The 24,102-nt window shown below is 51.1% G+C and overlaps 1 protein-coding gene across 2 annotated transcripts in view; it reads left to right on the plus strand.

Annotated features, from left to right (window-relative positions):
* Positions 1-24,102, plus strand: part of BTBD16 (BTB domain containing 16) — a 41,688-nt gene that overhangs the window by 3,613 nt on the left and 13,973 nt on the right. For both annotated transcript variants that reach the window (XM_027596429.2, XM_027596430.2), the window contains exons 4-10: positions 2,945-3,018; positions 5,160-5,303; positions 8,579-8,668; positions 9,625-9,739; positions 13,667-13,736; positions 15,021-15,151; positions 22,124-22,243. In XM_027596429.2, coding sequence (XP_027452230.2) covers positions 2,945-3,018; positions 5,160-5,303; positions 8,579-8,668; positions 9,625-9,739; positions 13,667-13,736; positions 15,021-15,151; positions 22,124-22,243 — 744 coding nt within the window. The remainder of the gene's footprint in view (positions 1-2,944; positions 3,019-5,159; positions 5,304-8,578; positions 8,669-9,624; positions 9,740-13,666; positions 13,737-15,020; positions 15,152-22,123; positions 22,244-24,102) is intronic.

A 24,102-nucleotide genomic window follows, 5' to 3' on the forward strand; every position in this document is an offset into this window, starting at 1 on the left:
ATAAGCAAACTGATCCGGAAAGCTGATGAGGGTGGCTGGGCAGTAGGAGCAGATGTCTCCAGGACTCGACCTGTGCAATCACTGAGCTAAGCTGGGGGTGGTGGCCTGAGAGGCAGGGCACAGAAGCCCAAGGATGGTGGCAGTTGTCAGGGCTATTGAAAGCAGCCTGTCAGACAGGGTTAGAATTCCTTCTCCTCCATTTACTACCTCTGTGACCTTTAGCCAGTGGCTTAACCTCTCTGAGCCTCAGTTTCCTCCCCTGTGAAGTGATAAGTGATAAGAGCATCTTTCTAGAAGAGTTATCTTGAGGATTAAATCAGACCGTACCTTGAAAATGCTTAGCACTGTGTCTAGCAAACACTAGATGATCTGTAAACGGAGCTTTTATTCACCTGCACAACAGTTTTAGTTATTGGTCTTGGTAATTTCATTTTGGGGTGCGCCAGCCAACAACTCCATTTTTCATTCTGCCTTTTACCACCTCCCCCCAAAGCAAGGCACGTTGCCTCCGACACAGTAAGCACCTTGCCTACAACACACAAGTGACGCAGGGTGCCTCTCTCCTTGGTGATGCTAGGAAGCTGTGGGTCCAGAGGCCGGCTGGGGCAAGGACGCACTCTGGGAAGGCTGATCACTCATGCACCTGCTGGTCAGCTGGTCCAGGCTCAGCTCAGCCGGGCAGTCGGTCTCTTCTCATCTTCCCCCTGAGATGGTGGACTCACCTGGGTATGGTCTTGTGCTGGCAATGGCAGAGGACAAGAGGCAAGCCCAGGGGCACAAGTGCTGTCCAGACTTTCAGCCACATCACATCTGCTAACATCAAGGCAAGCCACATGGCCAAACTCAAAGTCAAGGGATAGGACGTCAAATTGGAGTTTTGCCAGTATTAAGCCAAAAGCCCTTTGATGGTTTGCTGCAGGAAGTCGTTCCATCCATGACACACACAGAGAATTTCCCCCCTTTCCCCTCTTGTTTCTCCGTCGTGGGTCACAACTGGGGAGATTGAGTCCCCAGCCTAAGAGCATGCTCCCAGTTTTCCCATGGGCCACTTTATCCCAGGCTGTCTAGTCCCAAAGGGTGAAGAGGACAATTCACAGATGCCATTTATTCCATTAACTTTTCCAATCGTCCTAAAATAAACCTGGCCCTTGGACTCCGCAGAGCCCACATGATAGATGGTATATCTTGGCAAGGACCCATGACACCAGGAGAAGGCAATGTGGTTACTTCTGTTGTCTGGCTCAGCTGATGACAGTGATGTTTGTGAGGATCGTTGAGCTCATGGGCATTGCCCATAGTTTCCAAAGTTCATTGCTCCATTTTGAGATCACAGTCTGAACCCCTGACCTTGGCCAGCTCTTACTAGACGTGGGACCCAAGCCACCAGAAGGATTGAGGCTGGCTTGGGTCAGGTCCACTACTCCTGTTGGATAAATACGTCAAGCTCTCATTGCCTTCCTGGGGCTGAGTCACTAGTAGCCACCCTCTCCATTTGGAAAGGGCGGCATGTGGTCAATGTTATTCTGGACATGGTTTCCCCCACCTCAGCCCCCCCCCCTCTATGTACCCTGGCCACGAGGGTTCTTGGAACCCTTGGAAAACAGCATGGCAAAAGTGACACTGACCAGATGTGGTCATCAAGTGTCCTTTGGCCAGTTGGCTTTCTTGGGATGACTGTCTTCAAGCTGTGAATATGTGACTCAAACTTTTTTTCATGTCCGTGCTCAACGGGATGAATATAATGTTCATGAGAAGATATCTTATCTTTGTCATCATTCAGTCATTGAATGGATATTTATTGAGCACTTGCATGGTGCCCATGCTAGGGTTCCAGCAATGAACAAATGCCAAATTGGTCTTTGTGGAATGCAGCGTCTAGAGTAGAGGACACATGAGTAAACAGGTGCCCACAAGACACAATAGAAGGAGTTCCGATGGGGGTAATTACAGGGCGGTCAGTGGAAGGATCACTTGCTCAGTCTCCCCAGAGAAAGCAACAGCTGAACTCACCTAGGAGGATGAGTAGGAGCTCATCAAGTGAAGAGGTCAGGAGGAGAGCACCCAGGGCCGAGGGTGCTGTGGGTCCAAGAGAATGAAAGCGAGAGATGGTGGGTTCAGGCTGTTGAGAAGGGCTGGAGCAGGGACTGTAGAGGGTCGAGCCATGCTGAGGAGCGGGAGCTTCCCCCAAGAACCCTGGGGAGACACTGAAGGATTCTCAGCAGGAGAGAGACAAGAGCAGACGTGTGGTTCACATCATTCTCAGGCTGCGGTGTCCGATGTGCATGTGAGGGGAGCTTCCTGGAGGCTGGAGACTGGCCATGGTTTCAGGGAGATAATAATGGCTTGAATGCAGCTCACAGCAGTAAGGGGAAAGGGACATCTGATATTTGTCAGATCTAGGCAAGCGATCAGATGTGACAATAGTCAGCATGCTGGCCTGGGCAGCTGGAGGCCGGTGGTGCCATTTGCTGGAGAAAGAGCAGGGTTGGTTTGGGATAAAATCTGAGTTTAGTTTTTGGACACATTGAGACTGTGACATGCATAATCCCTAAACGGAAGTACTGGTGAGTCACTTCCCAAAACCCTCTCTTCCTTTCTCTAGCAGATGTTAATGGAGTACTTACTATATGCTAGACATTGTTTTAGACACTCACCGAGACAGGAGTCATTCAGGCAACCGGATATAACCTCAGTTACCTTCTTGGTAAAGCCTACCCACAAACTGAAAACAGGAATCCATGTTTCGAGCCAACCACCAGACAAAACCTACAGTTTAATCAAACCAGCAGACAAATGGTGACCTAAGGAGACTCCCAAGGGGCAAGATATGACAAGCTAGATGGATGGATGCCTTAGGGACACTTACACTGGAATGATTCTTGTTGCGGTTGGAGAAAAACGTCAGGGTTAACTCCTGAATTTTTTGCTTGTGTGTTCCCTTGAGGTCATGTATTTCACAAATCCAGAAAATTTTCTCGGGGCACTTGAAGAACAAGACCATCCAAACTGGGGAGGCAGGTGAGTGCTTGTCACCAATGGATTCAGTCAAATGTCACTGAAGTCAGGGCCAGCTGTGGTTTCTACAGAAGGAAACCAGACACTAGGCCAGCTCACTGGTCTGTAAGTCCCAGTTTCTGCCCACCGCACACTACGTAACATCAAATAGGCACTGTAAATATTTGTCAGATACACCACGGGCTGATGAATGAAACCAGGCGTGACAAACACATGTTTATATGCTAATCGTCACAGGGCAGACAGACATGCTGATGTAAATAAATAGGGTTTGGATTGGAAGACTAAACAGAAGCAAGCATGGACAGCTCTTCTCTGTCCCTTTTAGCTCTAACCAGTCATGAGTTGGACATCACACCTGCACTTGTCCAAGAGGACTTTTCTGATTGAGAATGAAGAACCAGGCTAGGTCTGTCCTGCTGGGAAAAGACTCATTGAATCTCACCAGGCCTGGACAGGCCAGCTCCTTAAAGGAGATTTTTTTTTTTCTTTTAAGATTTATTTATTTATCTTAGAGAGGGAGAGGGAAGGGGTAGAGGGAGAGAATCCTCAAGCTTCCTGCTGAACGCAGAGCCCAAGGCAGGGCTTGATCTCACGACCCTGGGATCATTCCCTGAGCCGAAATCAAGAGTCGGCTGCTCAACTGACTGAGCCGCCCGGGCGCCCCCTTAAAGGAGATTTTTTTTTTAAGATAAGCTGCCTCAGGTCAGAGCCAGTCTCCTTCCCCAGCAGGGGCTAATTGATTTCTTCTCGCCTGTGGGTTCTGGTTGACTGGAGGCCCCGCGAAGTAGTCTGAGGCCATCTTGTGGCTCAGGGAGACTTCTGGGATTGCGTGTGATGTCTCCCATGCATGTGTCAGTGTGAAAGCAGACGTGGGTGTCTGGGGAGGGGACACGCTTTCTCCACAAGTCTGCTCCTGCCTAAGATCACCCTAATGGGAGGGATTCTTTCTAGCCCAGCACAACCAGAGGTGCCCCGAGATTTGAGATGTGAGCCCGCATTCTGAACCCAGCATGAAACAGCATCATACGGTTGGTGAAACACAGTGTTACTAACAGGAGAGGAAATAGGTGCCCGAGCTCAGTCAAAATAATGGCAAGGCCATTAACAAGTCGATGCGGCTCCTGGCTCTTAAGGTCCTACCCAGCACTGAGGTTAAGGGTTTGGGGGAATGGCCGAGCACCAGCCTCTCCCCCAGCTCTGCGCTGACAGGAGTCCAGCCTGCACAGGCCCCCTGCCCACAGCCTCTCACGCCTCACCTGGCCAGGTATCCTTGGATCCTCCATCTGCCCTCCCGTCAAAGGCTCTCTCTTTTTAATCATCTATGCCATCCAAGGATGAGATAAAAGCCCCTTGCGTAAAGCCCCTTACAGTTTGCAAAAAGGCTCCTTTACTTTGTAATCCTGTTTCACACCCGTGAGCTGGGTTTTCTGGGGATCACCACTCCCTCGAGGAAAGTGAGACTCACAAGGACTCCGCTTCATGGTGATGGGCCTTTGAGCTGCACTTTGCTGTCACCTTTCAGGTGGCCGATAAGTAAGCACCGATGCCCAATAGCTTCAACAAGGGGACTGGGTAGCGAGATCCCTTCCCAGGGGAGACCTGGCGAAGCTCAGAGACATTTGGGGTCGTCACAACTTAGTGGGGAAGGTGCTACTGGCATCCGGTGGGTAGAGGCCAGGGATGTTGCTAAGTAACCTACAAGGCACAGGGCAGCCCCCCACGACAGAGAATTATGTGGCCCCCAATACAAACGGTGCCAAGGATGAGAAATGCTGTAATGTGAAGGCACGGTGAGGCCCCCAAGAGTGTCCCAGCCAGTGTCCCTTCCCCATGAAGCCTTTCTAATTCCCCAACTGGAGGGCAGCTCATGTGCCTCTAAAGTCCTACAGCTATGGGTCAGCTGCTCTTGGATACTTATCTCTTTCTTTGTTACCTTGTGAGGCTGCTCATTGTATCCCCTGGGAGCCACTTAGTGCCCTGAGTCTTCATTGTTTTGTTCCTAGAACAGCCCAGTGAAGCCCCCCCCCCACCCCCACCCATCTGCTCTGTGACTGCGCCAGAATGGAAGGTGGGAAGAGTTGACATGTCTCTTGGAAGGGGCGCCATGAAACCGCCTACTCATCATGGCATTCTCTCCTTAGACGTGATTCTCACATGTCTTGGCTCCAAATGGGAACTCCACCAGCCCCAGCTTTTCCAGTCCGAGACCTTGGCGAAGCTCTACCTGATGGCACTGGCCCAGGGCACCACAAGTCCCACAAAGGAACTGGAGAGGCTTCTGCGAGGTATTTTCTTACTCGCACCCAGCATAGAGCCCCAAATGCCCTCGGGTTTGAGGGTCCCCAGCTTGGCATTTGGTCATCTGTTTGGAGACCAAGGTCACTCTGGCAGATAAGAGCAAGGCCCATGGTGTGACCTCATCACATTAACCTCGGTCTGCAGCTATAACATGGGAAAAATTGTTCTCACTATGTTGCTTTGAAGCCTAGAGAAGGTAAATAGCTGTGAGGTTCTAGAACAATGCCTGGCACATACTGGGCACTCAGGAAATGTCATTTATTATTCTCATAACAACCCAATCCTGCCCAGCCAGCTGAAATGGAGACTCTACCTACTTCTTTGAGAAGAGCGAACGGTTGTGTTGAGTCTTTTGATGGGCTTTCTGGGAGGAAGGCATAGTTCTGACATCTGGCTGGTTAAAGTTTTCATGTGTACGTCGATGTTATGTTTCCTTTGCTTTCTCTTTTCTTAACTTCATGTCATTCCATAAACTATTCAGGCCACTTCTTTCTTTCTTTTTCTCCTTTTTTAACCCAAGTAATCCCCAGGCTCCCCTCTCGGTTCCTTAAGTTCCTCTCCAGACTGACTGCCTTCTTTGGGTAATATAGATTGGCATCATTTCAAGATGACTCCTAAGCAGGTGCCATGGAAAATTCAAGGTCTCCAAAGGCAACCAGCTGGGCAGTCGGGATGGGACTCCATTTCCAGGATGTGGCAGCAAAGCTCTGTTATTCCAGAGCCAGACAGGCTGGCCAGCCCCCCAGCTGCTGCCCCACCCTGAGCCTGGAGAGAAAGCCTGGCTCCCAGCCGGATTCAGCCCAGCCACAAGCCTTCTGACTCAGCCCTTCCCCACTGAGCTGCTGAGCTGGGAGCTGGGAGCAGGCTGCGGCATTCCCCAGCACTGGGACGACCCTCACGCTCACGTGGACAATCTTCTTTGCTCTTTCCAAGCGTTTGTCCCAGTGCCTTTGAGAGTGGAACTGAGCATCTCCTTCTGTGTCCCATGCGCCTAGGTCAGAACACTCCCCAGGCACCCAAGGAAAGACCATGGAGATCCAGACACGAATGCACTGAAAAGCAAGAGAACTTGGAAAGAGAAAATGGAGTTACTGTTAATACTTTGGTCTTTGACATTCTAGAAGGGTCCAAAAAATTGGGCCCGGCTAAGACAGCCACTCTGCTCCAAGCCCCCTACTGGAGGCTGGGCCTACCTGGGGGGCATCCAGGTAGGTGCAGAGATGAGAGCCCCCCCCCCACCATGGTCCAGACTGTCGCAACTTTCAGGGTCTGTGCCCGGTCCCAGGGATCGTGTGCCCATGATGTTCAGTGGACACGGCCACCAGCCTTCATGCTCCTGCCGAAGCAGGATGTGCCTCACAACGATAGTTTGGATGGTCTCGCGACTACTGCTTTGTGCACTGCCGTCCCGGAGTGGTAGGCGCTGTGCAGAGGCAGCCCCCCGCGAGCGTCCCTGTCCTGGCCACGCACGGCTCTCCCAGCTGCTCATTTTCCTTCCTCCAAGAGTCCAGGATGAGAGGTACTTCAGCAGGACCCATTTATTCTCTAGGAAGAACCCCCAAAAGGATACGGTACTCTTTTACTAAAAAGGAACCACTTGGTTTCAGAGTACCTCAGAAGCACATGACTGAATTACCACCTTCCTGTTCGATTTTGAGGTTTTCAGTAAAACAGAGGCAATGTTGAAGTTCTGTCTCCCACCGACTCTGACCTAGCAGATAATATTCATTTCTTCCCTCAACAAATGTTGAGCGCTTAACTTACCCTAGGCACCGTGCGAGGAACTCGGTGTCAGGGAGTTGGGGTACGGACAAGCCAACCCAAAAAGCACAAGGAATAGCATGACCCATCATGAGAGAAGCTACCACCTCCAGAATGCCTTGTCTGTGCCCCTAGCGCAGGTGAGCGACAGAGTGCTTCGTGCAGGCAGGAGGAAGTCCTGAAATCCTGGAGGCAAAGGAGTCAGAGCAGAGAACAGGGCCTGACACTCAGCAGGTGCTCAATAAATATTTGCCAAATGAGAGGGTGAGCGGACCAGGTGCCGTGAGCATGGTGAGGAAAGGCTCAACAGCCCTGCTTGCCGGAGGAGGACGGGTCTTTGTCCTCCCCCTTTTCTCCGTGGTCTTTGTGGTTGGCAGTGCGACATCCTTTTTTGCATCCTGACTCGTGTCATTTTTCATTACCTAGAACCTTGAGCTCAGTAGGCTTGGGATCCTGCTGACAGAATCCCCTCATTCTGTTAATTCAGCCGACATTTACTGTGGACCAGTGTGTGCAAGGCCATGTCGGGGCCTGGGGAGGGAGTGGTGAGGAAACCATCCAGTGTGCCCGCCCAACAGAGACAAGATGTGGTAACAGGTGGTGGTGATAGTGGGTCTGCGAGGAAAAAATAAAGCCACTTTGGGGGAAGGTAGGGGTGGGGTGCTGCCTTACATACGGAGTCAGGATCTCTGACAGGGGAGGGATGGAGCCCCGTAGCTCTTCTATGGAATAAGCCACAAGGAGGCAGTTTTGGGGTCCAGTGAGCCAGAGACTAGAGGTCTTAGGGCCACTGGTGGGGGGGGCGGACTTTGGCTTTGTTGCCAAGCGCTTGGGATGCCAATGGAGACCTGAGAGCCGTAGGTGTTGTAACTCACATTTTAGAATAAGTGTGAGTGGATGGGGGAGGTGGGTGGTGAATCAGGCTGCCCCTTCCTGCCTGCTGGCAGCCCTTAGTGGCGGGGGGCCTTGGACGTCTGTGGGGCAAAATTTCAACAGCCACTAGGCGGCTGCCTCCATCCCATGCTCACCCTTTAGGTGGTCACTGTTGTCCCATCTTGTGCCAGGTCTGGGCTGGGGGCTGGGGATGCAGAGATAACAGAAGCCCACCCCTTGCCCTCAAGCTGCTCATGGCCTAAAGAGAGAGAAGAAGGAGGTGGGGGGAGAGAGGGAGCGGGGCAGGGGCCAGTAAAAAATATCTCATGCACCGAGAGCATCCATTTCCCAGTTTTGGCAGCTGTAGTGGCTGAATGAGTGGGGAAGGTGGCCGAGGAGGGCGCGAGAGCTCTAAACTGTTTTTTGCAACTTCTTAGGAGTCTTCAGCTATTTCTAAATAAAGAATCATTTCAAAAATGCATCCCCTAAACAAGCAAACAGAAACAAAACATGGAGCGGTGAATGCCAAGGTCAAGTTTGTACAAAGGGCCAGGGGACCTCGCACTGTATCCTACACAATTCACTGCAGCAATCGGGTCCTGATGTACCCCTCTGTTTCCTTTACCAGCTCAGTTGTGTGGGAATGTCAAGGAAAGACACCCCATAAAGAAGATGATCATTTCCTTGAAGATCAATGACCCCCTGATCACTGAAGTTGGTAATGTACACCTGTCTTCTTATGCCGAGGATGCCATTGAACCAACAGCCCTCCCAGATTTAAAAACAAACAAGTGGCACACGGTGTTTAGTCCTTCCTTATTAGAAACAGCTGAGCGGAGCAGAGAAGGTGCTAGAGAGAGGGGCTCATCCCCTGGGAAGAGGCGTGGAGGAGGCCGAGGAGGAAGAAAGTAGCAGGCACTGGGTCAGACAGACCCGATGACAGGGAAGCCCTGTGGCCCGCCCTCCCGGGGCAGCACCGGACGCGCCCCTCCCTCGCTGGGCTCACCCTCTCCCGCCCCAGGCTGGCCGCCTGGAAACAGAGACAGACCTCTGTCTTAATGTGGCACGTGTGGCAGCCGCGTGCCGTCATGGCCTGAGGACCTGCAGGCCGGGACACGGCCCACGGAAGCCCTGGGCAGCCCGGTTGTCCCCAGAGAGCACCAGGCCCGGGTGCAGTGCTGATTGGGATCAGGGAGACTACCTTAGAGTGGGGCCAGTCCCTCTGCTCCCAGTCACAGGCGCTCCGTTCTTCGACATGCCATCATCCTGGCTCTTGCCAGGAGTCCTTAGCCTTTTTGGAGGCTCTGAGGAAAATCTGCTGTAAGCTAAACGTCCTCTCCAGAGGAGAAAGCACACCCCCACGCACACAGCATTCTGTACATATTTGGGCAGCACGCGGAGCCCAGGTTCACGGAGGACCCCCGAGGCACAGACTCCAGGATGGGCTTAGAGCAGCGTTCTTTCAGCAGAAGCTGGATTTTCTTGGGCTCCCTCCTCAACTCCTTTGGGGAGGGTGGAAGCCAGGCTGGATCTGTGCTCAGGTCCCCTAAGGGCACCTTTGCCTACCTAGCTGGGGACACTTGAGCATCCAGCAGGGAGGGCACCCACCAGTAAGGGACGCAGGGTGCAGAGCTCCAAGCTGACAGCTTTCTCTCTCGGCTGCGGCTCCCCCAGCCTTCGCCACAGCCCTGAAGGACCTCTACCTGAGCGAGGTGGAGATAAACATGGATGACGTGCTGGGAGTGCTGGCTTCCGCACACATTCTCCAGCTCAACAGGCTGTTTCAAAGGTAAGAAGCATGGCAAGGTGCGGGCCCGGGCCAGCTCTGGGCAAGGCAGAAGGGGGTCGTCCTGGCCCATTCATAGAACGCTCCTCTTCCGTGGGTTTCTCTGCACAGAGCACAGCTGTGAGTCCGCAGAGGAACTGAGGCACTAATTCCCACGTGGTGAGCTCACAACTGAGCCACCGCCCCAGCAACATGCTCCTTCTAGCCAATCAGTCCTGACTCACGGCGTGCGATGCAAATGGGTTCTCTGCCTGTGAGATACTCCACGGGTGTGCGGGGTGACCTCCCAGGGATGCGCAAACCAGGCCTGCTTGTCAGTTTCGCCCGTGTTCCCTTGTAACTAACAAGCCTCTCATTTCGGGGGCACACACCTCAGCTGGCCCTTTGAAGACAAGCTGACTCTTCACTGTCCGGATTTACTTCTCCCGCTTGTTTTTCTTCGTATATAATATTTTTATTCTTACAAATGTTACACACGGTCATCATAGATCTTCCAGAAGAGAGACAAATGCAACAATCCAAGCCCAAATTGCCCACCGATCTGGCTGCCCATTTGGGGGCGCAGCCTTTCTCCTGGGTGTTCAGACCCACTGGCCCACCTGGGCTGCCTGTCGAGGGGTGGGGGCCGAGACGGGGGAACCAGGAGCCAGAACAGTGGATTGGCACTGAATGTGAAAACTTGCTCAACCTCCCAACGGTTGCCTGGGTCCACGGTCACCGAGAGAACGTGTGGGTGCTGAAGGTGTGAGGGTGAAATGCAGCTCTGGGTGTTGAGATTCAGAGGCTCCCAGTTTTTTCTGTTTTTTTTTTTTTTTTTTTTTTTTTTTTTTTTAAGATTTGATTGATTGGGGGCGAGCATGGGGAGAGGGAGAGAGAATCCCAAGCAGATGCTGTGCTGAGCACGGAGCCTGACTCAGGGCTCGATCCCACAACCCCGAGACCATGACCAGAGCTGAAATCAAGAGTTGGACGCTCAACCGACTGAGTCACCCAGGCGCCCCAAAGCTCCCACTCATTAGACTTTCTGCAGAACCAAAAGCAACCTAGGTTGTGAGCAGCAGCGGCTGTGGTCTGCCCTGTGGTAAGCTGTTCCTTGTTCTTATGTGCCTCAGTGGTCTCAGCTGTGAAATGGGGCTCATTACATTTGCCCTACTTCACAGGACTTTGTTGGGGGTGAGGGGATGTGCTCTGAGATGGAGCATCTGCTGTAGTCAGACACTGTCCTCAGCTCTTGGCAAGGGTGACTTCATTCAGCCTCCCTGCAGCCCTAGGAGGTGGTACATAACTATGTCCACTTCACAGACAATAAAACGGAGGCCTCGTGAGGTGGGTAACTTGCTCAAGGCCACAGGAGATCAGCCAGAACTTGCAGAAAGTCGAGGGGCCCCAGAACCTGGACCCCTAACACTGTCTGTTTCTGCTTTGCTCAGGTGAGGTAGTGGTGTCACCTGTCTGTTTCTGCTTTGCTCAGGTGAGGTAGTGGTGTCACCTGTCTGTTTCTGCTTTGCTCAGGTGAGGTAGTGGTGTCACCTGTCTGTTTCTGCTTTGCTCAGGTGAGGTAGTGGTGTCACCTGCGTGTTCATGGGTCGGAGCCTTCCTGCTCCCCTCCCTTTAGGGGCACTTGGTGAGGCCAGGTTTGCTGGGGGCCAGTCACCTGCCAGTTTATTCCATCACACCTTCAATCACTTACCTGCTCCTTTAAGGATGAAGCCTCGGGTGCCTCCGGGGCACCGGGAACCGTGAGGACCCAGGGACAGAGTCCCTGCTCTCTAGTGCTTCCTGCCCTACGGTCTCCAGGGCACAGGAAATGAGTAAAGTGGAACGAAGGATGGGGACCCCAAGTGGAACATTTTGTGTTATGTATGATTAATTTCAAGTAAACAGGTCCCTGTGATTCACCAGAACAGTTCTTAGAACTCCCCTTTCCTGTATCCTGTAATATTGCTCCATTCCAGTAACATTTAGGAAAGGGTAAGTGAACCAAATGGAAAATCGTTGATGGGATTCATTTTTTCTAGACGATTCTGTCCCTTCCCTCGGGCTTCTCCAGGGATGTGTGCCTACTGCACCCACGTCCCGAACCCCGAGGTGGCACCTTCCAGCTCTTTGGTCTCCTAGTACCTGATGTGATTCCACACAGAGAGGGGACTCCGGGCAGCGATGGTCCGCCTGTGGCTCGCTCCACTCTGCCTCAGGATCTTTATTTGAGGAAATGAATGAATGAATGAACCAAGTCAAAAGAGGACATCAGCTTCTCTGGAAAGGGTGGGGCAGGATCACTCCTGAGGCTCATGCCGGTTTCAGCTCACTTTCTGTAGAAACCACACAGCCAGGCTCAACCCCGAAGATGGTTTTGAGCCAATATCTCATTCTTGGGGTACCTGAAAGGACTCAGGCCAGACACTCCATCAGGAGTATCAAGAAGCCTTATCGGGGATGCAGATGCCATGGGAACTGAGGGATGCAGCCTCTCAGAGGCCTAGACGTGACAACTGAGGGGACCAGAGTCTTGAAAAGTGTCCCAGCATGTCGGCTTGGCCTGACTCTGCAGGGCGGGTGACTGTGAGAGGTGGGAGACCAGCAGGTGTAGGCAGAGCCAGGTCATGTAGGGGTCTGGGGCTGACTACACTGGGGCTGAAGGTCTGGCTTTTGCTGAGATTTGCCACATCCCGTTGCATTGCATGCACCACCCATCTGCAGCTCAGCGTAGCAGTAAAAATAATGACTAAATCACAGCTTCCTTGCTCAGGACATTCCTGGGCAGCTATTTCCTGGTGCTCTGATATCTCTGACCCGAAAGCTAGAAGGTGAGCCTCCCTCTTGGAGCGGGGTCTGCAGCCTGTGTCTGTCTGTCAGTCCCAGCTCCCTTTTACCTCGGGCCCAGATTTGAAGCCCCATCTTACTCTTGAAGCCCTAGCCCTGGGCGATCTGTGGCTGAGCCAAGAATGACAAGTCCTTCATTTCCCTTCCTCCGCCCCATGACTTGTTTTAAAGGTCACAGTAGCAAGGGCTTTGGACATAATGAGCCATCATTGCATGGATGAGCAAACCTTGGCCTGCCTGGGCCTTGCACACGATTCTCCAGATAGCTGTGGCAGGTATTACAGGTCAGATCCAGGTGGGCCTGGCACACAGCTGGGCTGACTTGTACCTGCCTTTGAGGGGCTGATGGTACAGTTGGCAGGGGTGTGGCAGCACAAGCCCCAGTGAGTGTGTGTGTGTGTGTGTGTGTGTGTGTGTGTGTGTGTGTGTGTGGTTGGGGGGACTCATGGGTGTGTGTGAGTATGTGTGTATAGTGGAACAGAAATGCCCTGGGTCACTCTGATAGCATCAAAATCCAGGTGCTGGACGAGACCTCAAAGGTCATCTTGCCTGAGCTCCCAGCAAGGTGCAAAATCACCCCGATGGCTGCTTAGGTCTGGATCCCACACTGCCGAGGCCACCCATCTTTGGGGGGGTGTGGTGTGCGTGCAGGTTCCAGCTGGTACTGTTCCTTGGTTTCGTGCATCACATAACTGCATCTGCCCAGCTGGAGTCATGCTTGCCGCGTGTGTGTATGCATGCGTGTGCTTCAGGCTTGCCTTGTGCCCCCTGATCTGGGGAAGCCTGACCATTCCAGTCCAGCCTGGCCAATGAGCCTGGCAGTGAGAAAGGGGGAGCACACGTGAGCATGTCAGCTTCCTGGAGCACCAATTTCTGTACCCCAACTCCAAACCCAGCTAATTCTGCTTGAGTGTCTCACTGGCAAAAGCCAGCACATGAAGAACATGCTACCTGGTGGGCGGCAGGACCAGCACCTTCCACACACCCCCTTTCGCGCCTCGTTTCCCACCCCAGTCACCGTCCTGGAGTTGACACAAACCTCTGGGGTTGCCAGCTTCGCTGAAAGCAGCCTGGGGCCCTCCAGGAACCGCACTTCTCTCTCTGCAGGTGTGTGGTCATGATGATGAACGGACTCATGCCAAACACCATCAAGGACTTCTACCTGGCTGGCTGCAAGGTGAGGGTAGCCTGGATAGAGCGCATCGCACCTGGGGACCTTCAGGAGCACCTCAGGCTCTGGGATTTTACCCACCAGGCCCAGCTCCAAAAAAAATCTATCTGAAAGCACCCACTTACGGGTACCAATATTTTATTTTGCCAAGGAAACAATTTTAAACATCATTTTATTTTAAAAGGACATTTTAAAACCAAAACATTTTTTTAAAAATTGAGGGAAAAAAGCCTTAAAATTAGGGGGGGGGGCAAATAAAAGCACAGCATTTCTCACCAAAGTAACAATCTTCCAGGACATTCTTGTTGGAGTCAGGTGAAATTGTGTGTGCCCCCCTGCCCAGGCCAGTCACTGTGTCAGTATTGGCAATAAATGATATCATCTTAAGGGTCGCATTATCAGAGGAGAACACTGAGCCCCAAGGAGGGGAGCAACCTGAGCAGGGTGACAGCTTCTGAGTGGCGGTGCTGGGCTCGAAACCCAGGCCATCTGATCCCAGCCTTCCTCTGTGAGGCCACCATTGACCTGGAAACAGACACATCTGACCGTCACGTTCAGTTCGCACACAGTCGGCACATTACAGTTCCCTCGCGATGGCCTCTAAGAAGGTACTCACTGCCTCTTTTGTCAAAGACAATGCAGTGCCCTCACCTTCACTCTGTCAGGAACTAGAATGGCACTCTTTGGGCAGCATCTCTGCATTCCGGTCAGCATTTCTCGGCCACTCTTTGGCTTTGGCAGGACTGTCACCCCGAGGACCTGTAAGGTGTACTAAGATCCTGTCGAGGTCCCTGGCCCTGGGAGAACTTTCTCATTTTCTCTGGACTCTGATGTTAGGGTACGTGCCCCTACCAGCCTCCCTGTGGGGTACACCCTGCAGACCCTTCCATGGCCAGTGACTGACTTTAGCCCAGTGATTTCAGTGTGCAACCCTGTGGTCAGACCCCCGGGGTTTGCTCCCAGCTCTGCCATTTGCTACTTCTATGACAGTTGGCAAAAGCAACAATCTTGGGGCCTCAGTTTCTCCATCAGTAAAATAGGGATAATAAGGAAACGACCACATAGGATCGTGGTGAGGATTAACTTAAATCAACCTAGTGCAGGGCCGGGAGCATAGCAAACACTCCAAAAAGGTTATCTGCTGCAGTTTATGTATTTGGAAGAAAAGGTTTGAGCGCGTCTGCGGCAGGACACGCCTGGGAGCCCGCTTGTAGAATCTCTACAGGCCAGCAGAGGGCGCCGAGAGGTCAGGGATCTTTTTTATCCGTTGGCTTCTCTTTTCCTTCTCAGTACAAGGAAGAGCCGCTCACCACTGCCTGCGAGAAGTGGCTGGAAATGAACTTGGTCCCTCTGATGGGGACACAGATCCACCTCCGGAAAATCCCACAGGAGCTGCTCCACAAAGTGCTGCGGTCCCCCAGGTCAGAGCTGGTCCCCAGGGGTGCTGTGTGTGGGACCAGGAGTTGAGCCTGGAGTGGGCCTGGGGCGTCAGGGCTGGTCCTGGGAGGGAGGTGCTCCAGTGGGGCACACCCATGCCTCTGATGGCCGGGCCCAGGGTTCAGCACCTGCTCCATCCCAAACTCGCCACCATCCTGGACAGCCAGCCCCAGGTGGGGGCCAAAACGTGGAGTAGCAGGGGTGGGGATGGGGATGGACTCCCTTCACACTCCATCACTGGGGTAGGAAACCCTCTGGGTGCCTGCTGTCTTGTTACCCGTATGGTAAATAACTCAGTAATTGCCTATGTAATTAAAAAAAACGTCCTGACAACATTAATATACATTCACTGTGGAAAATGGGAAACAGAGAAAATCAGAAAACAGAAAATAAAACCTCTCATCCTAAATCAGTTCCTAGCTTTAGCCCTGACCCCTCTCCTGAACAGCTCTGACCCAGACATCTGTTTGACCTGACAACTCAAGCTAACACCCAACCCTTGGGGCCCCACCCTGTGTTCCTCCACCAGCGGCTCAAGCTAGAACCTTGGGAGTCCTTCCACACACCACTTGGCACTCACCCCCTGGTGCATCAGTAACACTTCCAGACCCAGCCCATCTTTATGGGCTTCTCTTCCTGGGCACCAGCCAGAGGCCAGACCTCCATCAGCTGTTGTCTGGACCACTGCAGGGACCTCTAACTCAGGGTCTTGTGTCTGCTCTTGACCCCCACCAAGAGCGTCTGTAGCCAAAGGGCCTTTGGTGTGCCCATCTGCCCCTCCATCTCACTGGCCACGAGGCATCCGTGGGGCTACGTTAGATTCCAGCCCTGCTGAGCACCTGCCACCCACGGGTATGCTCTCCCTCCTGCCTGAAATGCCTGGCTCCTGGCTGGCTCCTCTGGTCATTCGAGTAATTCATGGAAATGGCCCCAGGTGCCTGAACTTTTAGGTTATTTCTAGTGTTTTACCAATATAAATATAGCACCTTGGTGACATCCCTCAACAAACATGTCTTTATCTCAGATTATTTTCCCACGTTAAATTTCTAGAAGTGCCATTACAAAGTCAAAAGGACTTTGTTTTTGTCACAAATGAAAAGTAAAATAGTCTATTTGAAAATGATTTCAAACTTAAAAATTAAAGGACTGAAGCCTCTGGGGGCAAGGTGCATACATCAGGTATCCTTTCTCCTAAATGCTTCAGTGTTTATTTGCTGAGAAAAAGAACTTTTTAATGTGGTCACAATGCAGTTATCAACTGTAGGCAGTGCAGCACTGATGTTAATGCTTAACATCATGGGCCCGGTACTCTCCTTTATGACATTCTTTCACCCAATGAAGGGTCTGCTTTAGGGTGACAGATTGCATTTACTTGTCAGGACTCTTTGGGCCTCTTTATTTATTTTTTTAGAAGATTTTATTTATTTGACAGAGAGACACACAGCGAGAGAGGGAACACAAGCAGGGGGAGAGGGAGAGGGAGAAGCAGGCTTCCCTCGGAGCAGGGAGCCCGATGCGGGGCTCGATCCCAGGACCCTGGGATCATGACCTGAGCCGAAGGCAGATGCTTAACGACTGAGCCACCCAGGCGCCCCTCTTTGGGCCTCTTTAAAAGGCTCTTGATACCCATTGCCAAATTACCAAGATTGTATCCCCCCAGGGTGAATTTCAAAAGCGAGAAGTAAATTCTAAACATTTTAGCTGTATGTTAGAGATGAAATGTTTACTCATGCTTATGGGATGGAAGGCGTTCTGATTTCGGAAATTAGACCTGGACAGATTCATTCCACTGTTGGTTTGAATTTACTGAGTGGCTTGCGATGCCCTCACACTTGAAGAGAAAGGAGGTTGCTAGAACAGAGTTCTGGCGTTGAGGGAGACCGTATTATAGGGTGGACCTCGGGAACCCCAGCCCGGGAGCCCCCCGAGGGGTCCTGGGTGGGCTCCTGGTGTCATTCTTCCCCGCTCCCTGCTGCTTTTCCCCACATGTGCCCTCCCCCACCCTCCAGCAGAGCAAAGGTTACACAACCATTGAAGAAAAGATAAACATGGCACCCCTTAGACTTTTCCTAACTGCCCCTCCCTTGGAAACACTGAGCTGCTGCACCCTGGTAGCATTTAACCAAGAAAAGGGAAAAATTTTCTGACCACAGCCAGAACCCCGGTGATGGAATGGGCCTCACAGAACGTACACGAGCCAGGGAAAGAGGTCAAGTACCTTCCACGTCAAACGTCTAGACGACAAGCTTGAGGAGACATGACTGATGTGGGGACGGGGTCCTGCTCCTCCGGCCCTTCCCCAGGAGCTGTCTGCAGCAGCCCCAGCAGTCCAGAGCCATCCCAGCGGTGGGAGGGAAGAGCCCTGCGTGGCCTCGAGCACGTCATCAGCTTGTGTGCCTTGGAGACACCGGGCCGACTGCGCCCAGACCTCAAGTTCATGTTCCCCGAGGCAGATTCTCCTCGGCCGCCCTGGTGATATCTGGCGGCCACCTGCTTTGAAGCTGGAGGGAGGTGGGTGCTGGAAGATGGGGCCCGGCCACACCCGGTGCCTGGTAGGGTTGTGAGACATTTACCCAGGCTCGGGCTCCTCACCTGGGCACGCTCATCGGCTGGTGGATCTGGCACCTTGGACTGCAGCTGATTAAGAACAAACCTTACCTTTGGATGAGTTCATGTTTATCGAGCACTTTGGGGTATGTGCCGTGCTCTGTGCACTGTCCCTTCTAAACCCCCATTGTCCTGTGTGATAGGTACAGTTATTGTCCCTAAGATAAGAGGGATAATAAAAAGCAGGGCTGGGCTCAAGCCCAGGGTTCAGGCTCCAAAGTCCAGTCTCCCACCCTCCATGCTGCCCCTTCTCTTCATTTGCTCCAGAGGCCACGCTGCCCAGCAACCAGAACTCTGCTAGGACTGGGTTGTCCTGGCAAGTCACATGGCCCCAGAGTGGCTGTGTGGCAATGCCAGCCCATGAGGGGTCAGGGATGGCCCATCTCCCGGGCCCACTTAGTGTAGACAGTGGCCCGTCCCCTGGCTTGTGGTCATGGTGTTTGGGTCTCTAAGCTTTATGGGAACAACGTCCATCTCATCAGATGCTTCAACTTCTGCACCGTTCACCTTCCCTTTCTGAAACCCCTTCGACCTCATCTTCCTTTGGGTTTCGTAAACAGCGTCGCATAAAATACACACAGTTTTCCTGACCTCCGGGGCCTCTGGGTTTTTATTTCTTTGCCTGGGCCTTGGGTTGCCGGTTAAGTTTCTCTTTAGAGGTCACCACTACGTTACCCTGGTCCGTGAACTCTAATACTATGAAAGCTTCATTCCAAGTTCTGCTTTTCTGGAAGCCAAGTTCCTGGTAGACTTAGGAGAAGTGGAAAACTCCGTCAGCTGTCCAGTTCCTATCTGCACAGAAAACTGTCCTACAACCCAGGCTCTGCCCACTTTTCCCTGGCTTCCTGCCCATGACACCATCTGGCTTGAGGGCTCAGGAATTCCCAGGAGAAGCCTCCCCTGTCCTCCACGGCAAGCCTGTCCCACATCTGGAGCACCGTGGGGCATGGCTCTCAAACATAATAGTTCCTCAAGCTGATGCTTCTCTGGCTAATGGCAACGCTATCTACCAACTATTGAGCACTTGTGGTACCCAGGACACTTTGAGTGGGTTATCAGCCTAACTCCTACAGCCACCCAGTGAGGTAGGTACTGTTACCTGCATTTTCACCTGTGGAGTGGAGGTTTTGGGAAGTGAAAGAATTGGCTCAGATTCCCTGCGTGCAGCATGAGAGTTGGGATTTGAACACAGGTCTGAGTGACCTCAAAGCCCCGGGTGTTTACCGGCTCAACCCACTGCTGTGCTCTGCACGAGGACTCATTTTTCCCTATTGATAATCAAGACCAATAAGGATATTGATGGTTAGTTTTTACTGTAAAAAAATTTTAAAGGTAGGAGGAGAATAGAAAACACAATTGGACCCACCTCCCTAAATGAACACTGACATTTTGTCATAAGAGAGAAAACATTACCAATAAAGCCGAAGTCAACCATGCTCCCTCCCCAGCATCCTCTTGGCCTCCCTCCCTAAAGACAATCAGACCATTGTCGTGGGCCTGCATGAGCCCGTCCATGTGGTTATAGTCTTACTACATATACGCATGCCCTAAATGATGTGTAATATCATTTCGTAAAAGCTTAAGCTTCAAATCAGTGTCCTCATAGCGACGGCGACGTTCCGCCGCTTACTTACATACTGACGTAATGTGATGTGTTCTCTCCATGTTGATACTTACATATCTAATTAGCATTTTAAATTTGATGTTGTACAGGGTTCCAGTGAATGAATAGATAGCAATTTTTCATTCCCTTCCTAATAGCCTTTTGTTTTATTTTGCTTCATGTTCTGTTGTGGCCATCAGTACTGCCATAGGAATCCCTGTTCATGCTTTCTTGTTTGCACTGATACTGCTTTCTCTGTAGTCTGTACTCAAATGGGGGCCTTTATTACATATAATTTGCTAAAAAAATAAAAGTGTCTTGTTAACATTTCTCTCTCTCTCTCTCTTTTTTTAACATTTTTCTCTCAAAGAACAAATACCAGTTACCTCCCAATGGCTACTAGTGAGCACCAGTAAACACAGATAGAACAGTCCAGATGTTCACTTGTGTCGGAGGGAAGTGTAGGATCTCTGTGGGTTCTGTGAGGCCATCAGAGCTCCTAAGTAAATGAGAATATGTTTGAATGTCCTCAACAGGAACCAGTACTTTAGGGTACTGGTACTTAGCCTAAGGACAGAGGGCTTGGGGCGCCTACGGTGGCGCAGTCGGTTAAGCATCCAACTCTTGTTTTCGGCTCAGGTCATGATCTCAGGGTCCTGAGATCGAGCCCCACGTCAGACTCCACGCTCAGTGCGGAGTTGGCTTAAGATTCTCTCTTCCTCTCCCTCTGCCCTTCCCCCACTATGCATGCACACGCTCTCTCTCTTTCTCTCAAATAAATAAATCTTTAAAGACAGGGGGCTTTATTTGAACAGTTACCCATCATAATAAAAGTAAAACCAGGACCCTGATTCATGGAGCCCCCAGTGACTCCTCCCATGTTGCTGCCCGCTCCTCAGGGACCTGGGACCTGGGGCTTGGATTTTGCACCAGGAGTCACGTAGCTCCCCAGCCAGAGCTGGTTAGTGTACTGGTGGAGTTCTATGTGGGCACATCATATGCTAGGTAGCTCTGTGACCTCCCCCGTTATTCTCACCATCATGGCCCAGACAGTGACAAATTTGGTCCTGTCTAGCCAGCGTCAAAGCCCATGCATCTGTAGGTGGCCTAAAAACAAATAAGAGCAAAGAGACATTCTCCTGTGGCCAGAAATAGTGTGAAAGGTGTGTGGGTGACATTTCCACTTCCCTTTAGAGTCACCACTTAGCCTGGGTCCCACCCACCAAGACCACTCAAAGTGGTGGGTGCAGCAGCTATGAGAGGTTTGGAAGCCAGCGTGCCGTCCCTGTGCTCAAGATGGGAAACATCCAGGGGTTTAAGACATGTTGAAATGACCTCTTAGATAGTCAAGTTGTTGGAGGCTTTAGAGAAGCTCTTTGGGAGACCTCCTTACTTTACAGAGTTGACGTTGTGGGGGTGACACTTGCTCTTTCTCATCATTTGCTTCTAGATAATGTCTCATGCCACTGCGGGGGGAGGGTGGGCTCTGCAGCCAGGACCCAGCCCTGCCACTTAGGAGGCAGACCTGCCGTTCCCTAGCACGCTCCTCCGTCCCAGGCACTGTGCTAATGACCCGTGTGTGTGCCGTCAGCTCGGTAATGTCAACATCCCAACCGGAGCCTGTGACTATGTTAGGTTACATGGCAAAGGGGCAAGAAGGTCGTAGGTGGATGACTTTGAGCTGGGGAGGGTGTGCTGGATCACCCAGACGGGCCCAATAATAATCCTAAGGATCCTTGCACCTGGAAGACAGAGGCAAGAAAGTCAAGAGCCGGAAAGAAATTGGAAGGTGCTGTGCTGCTGGCCTGAGGATGGAGCAAGGGGCCGCAAGCCGTGGGGTGTGAGTAGCCTCTAGAAGCCGGAAAAAGCAAGGAAATGATTCTCCGTAGAGCCTCCAGAAAAAATGCGGTCCACACCTTGATCCTAGCCCAGTGAGATCTGTTTTGTTCTTCTGACCTCCAGAACTATAAGATAATAAATGTGTGTTGTTTTAAGCCACTTGGTTCATGGCAGTTTGTTAGAGCAGGGACAGGAATCCGTGTGCCACTCACGTAGCCTCTAGCATCTTCTATCACCACTATCTACGGATGAGGGAGCTGGGGCTGTGGAGCCACCGAGCAGCCTGCAGGAGGCTCCATAGCCAGCTTGGGGCTGGACTGACCCACGCCCAGCTCTGACCCCAGAATCCTGCGAACTTACTAAGTTGGTTTGCCCTCAGTCCCAGCTGGGACTAGGAGGTGATGATCGAGGCATTTACCTCGGGTGCGAAATTTAAGGGGGGCACCAAAAGACCTCAGCCGCTGAGATAAGTATATTGCGGTGCAATGTTTTAAAATCAAAATTAATGCAAAAAACCACGACGAACAAAACACTGAAATTTTAATTAAACGTAGGGTCAGTCTGAATTTATGTATCTATAAGAGTAAGGAGTATATCCCAACTTTGCAGGATTGTTGTACGGAATTAAATGAAAGAACAGATGAAAACATCTCGGGCACACCTGTCTCATTAAAGCTGCCCATTGCTTTGGCAGTGCAGCCGGTGGGCGTCAGGCTGCTGAGGGTCACATCCCAGCTCCGCCATTCACCGGGTCCCATGACCTTGAGAACATCATTTAACATCTGTCTGAAGTGACCTACAGACTCAGGGGTAGTGTTGCCTCATTCCTAAACTCTTAACTTTTTGTTTTTTCTTAAAAATGGCGTTGTTGCTATTCCTAAAATCTCTTCTCTTTTATTTTGGCCAGGTTGTTCACTTTTAATGAGTTTCATCTTTTGAAAACGCTACTTTCGTGGGTTTTCTTGCAACTGAACCACAAAATCCAGACGGTTCCGGTGCATGAAACTGTGCTGGCATTTTTTAACAGGTAACATAACTTAGTGCTTGATGACAAACTTAGGATTGATGAAATGCACATATACTGGTGTTTTACTCATAACATCCTGGAGGAAAACCATCAGTGATGTGATTTTTCATTGCACCATCCAGAGTGCACAGAATGCAATTTTCTTTATGGGATTTAAGATTATGGGATACCTTGGAGACACTGGATTACTTGAAAACGTGAAGAATATGTAGGTGTTATGATTTGAGATAACCATGTGCTTCTGTCCACTTGTTCTGTCCAGTAAGAGACATGCTGCACAAGGTACTCCTTTTATTCAGCAAAATTTATTATTACCAAACCACACTGACCTTCAAGACATCATGTTTAAAATGTATCTAAATGAGACCAGGTCATCTTCACTTACGTTTCACGGTAGCATATGACATTCTGAATGTTCTAGACAAATGGCAAAGCATTTGAATGCACAAAGGTTTCATGGAATTAGCTCAGTTTCTTATACCCTCTAAACTTATGAATTCTAGAAATTCTAGATCTCAAAATTTCAATGAAAAATAATAATTTCAGTTTAATTTAATTATGCATACTAAGTGCAGTAATTCTGATAAGCATTTTCTATTTGTAATCTCATAAGACTCCGGGGCTGGTTTCATTCCCATTTTACAGATGAAGAAACTCAAGGTGGAGATGAACTATCTTGTCAGAGATTATGCAAGTGATGGGGTCTGACCTGAACTCAGGCCTGCTAAATCCCAAGACACTTTGCTGCCTGTTCCTAGAACGGCCAATAGGATTCCTCTCTTGTGCCCGCTCCAGCTGGTTCAGTAATAGCTCCCTGGACACCATGTTCAGAAAGATTCTGAGGCTGCCTCTAGGTTCAGTGTTATTGTTAGCTGAGGACATGCAGTGCATCCTCCCCTCCCTGGTCCACTCTCTGCTGTGAGAGTTTTCTATCTGTTCAATCAAGAGTGCCCCCCATTAGCTGCCACGGCTGTGGCAGCTTGAGGGCAGGGAGCAGGGTCGGGGGGAGGGTGAAATTGGTAGGTTACGGGCTCTCTGGCCTCAATTAATACTTTGTAAATACGCTCCCGTCACTCAGGCTGGCTGTGGAGTGCGGTGGCCCTGTCACCAAAGACAGTCCCAAGAAGTCCTCCGAGGATCTGCCTGGAGGAAGTCAGGCATTACCTTTGTTGTCAGATTGAGGCACCTTCCCCCCAACCTCAGCAGGAATGGGGCTTCCAGGCACGATAAGATGTGTTCAAGGAAGCCAAGAGGCTCCGTTTCTCGTGCACATGTGAGTTTCGCAGATAAACACATCTTCCAACTATTCATCAGTGGATTGACCTCTTTGAGCCAGGTTTCATTTGCATTGTTCTGAAGCATTTAATCCTTTTCTGGAACATCTGCGTACCACGTTAACTACAGAGCTCATTTTTCCTGACTCATTATTTGGGGAAAGTGGTATTCAGTGCCAGAATGACATGCACTTTGCTTAGTTTCTATATAATTTGCTTTGAACGCAAATGCTTAAACCACCACCACCACCACCCCCCACTCTTTTAATAGCCCAAGAGACTTTTTCCTATGAGTCACACGCACCAGGAAAACTTGCTATTTGGCTCCAAGTTAGCAGTCACGCTGGAAACGTCTTAGAACTGGGAGGTCGGAAATGAGCTGGGGTGTGGGAACTGTGTTTTTAATGTGTGAGAACCAGTGGGAATGGGGCTCTCAGGTGTGTAGCCCCCTCTGCTGAGAGTGGGGTATCCTCAGTTTTCCTGAGCTGGGGTCCTGAGGCTCTTCCCTGCCATCATTAGCTTTTCCATTTCTCGCCCATCTATCCTGGTTCATTTTGAGCCCACATTCCCCTCTGCGGCATCTCC

Source organism: Zalophus californianus, chromosome 15 (assembly GCF_009762305.2).
Source record: "Zalophus californianus isolate mZalCal1 chromosome 15, mZalCal1.pri.v2, whole genome shotgun sequence".
Lineage (NCBI taxonomy): Eukaryota > Metazoa > Chordata > Mammalia > Carnivora > Otariidae > Zalophus > Zalophus californianus.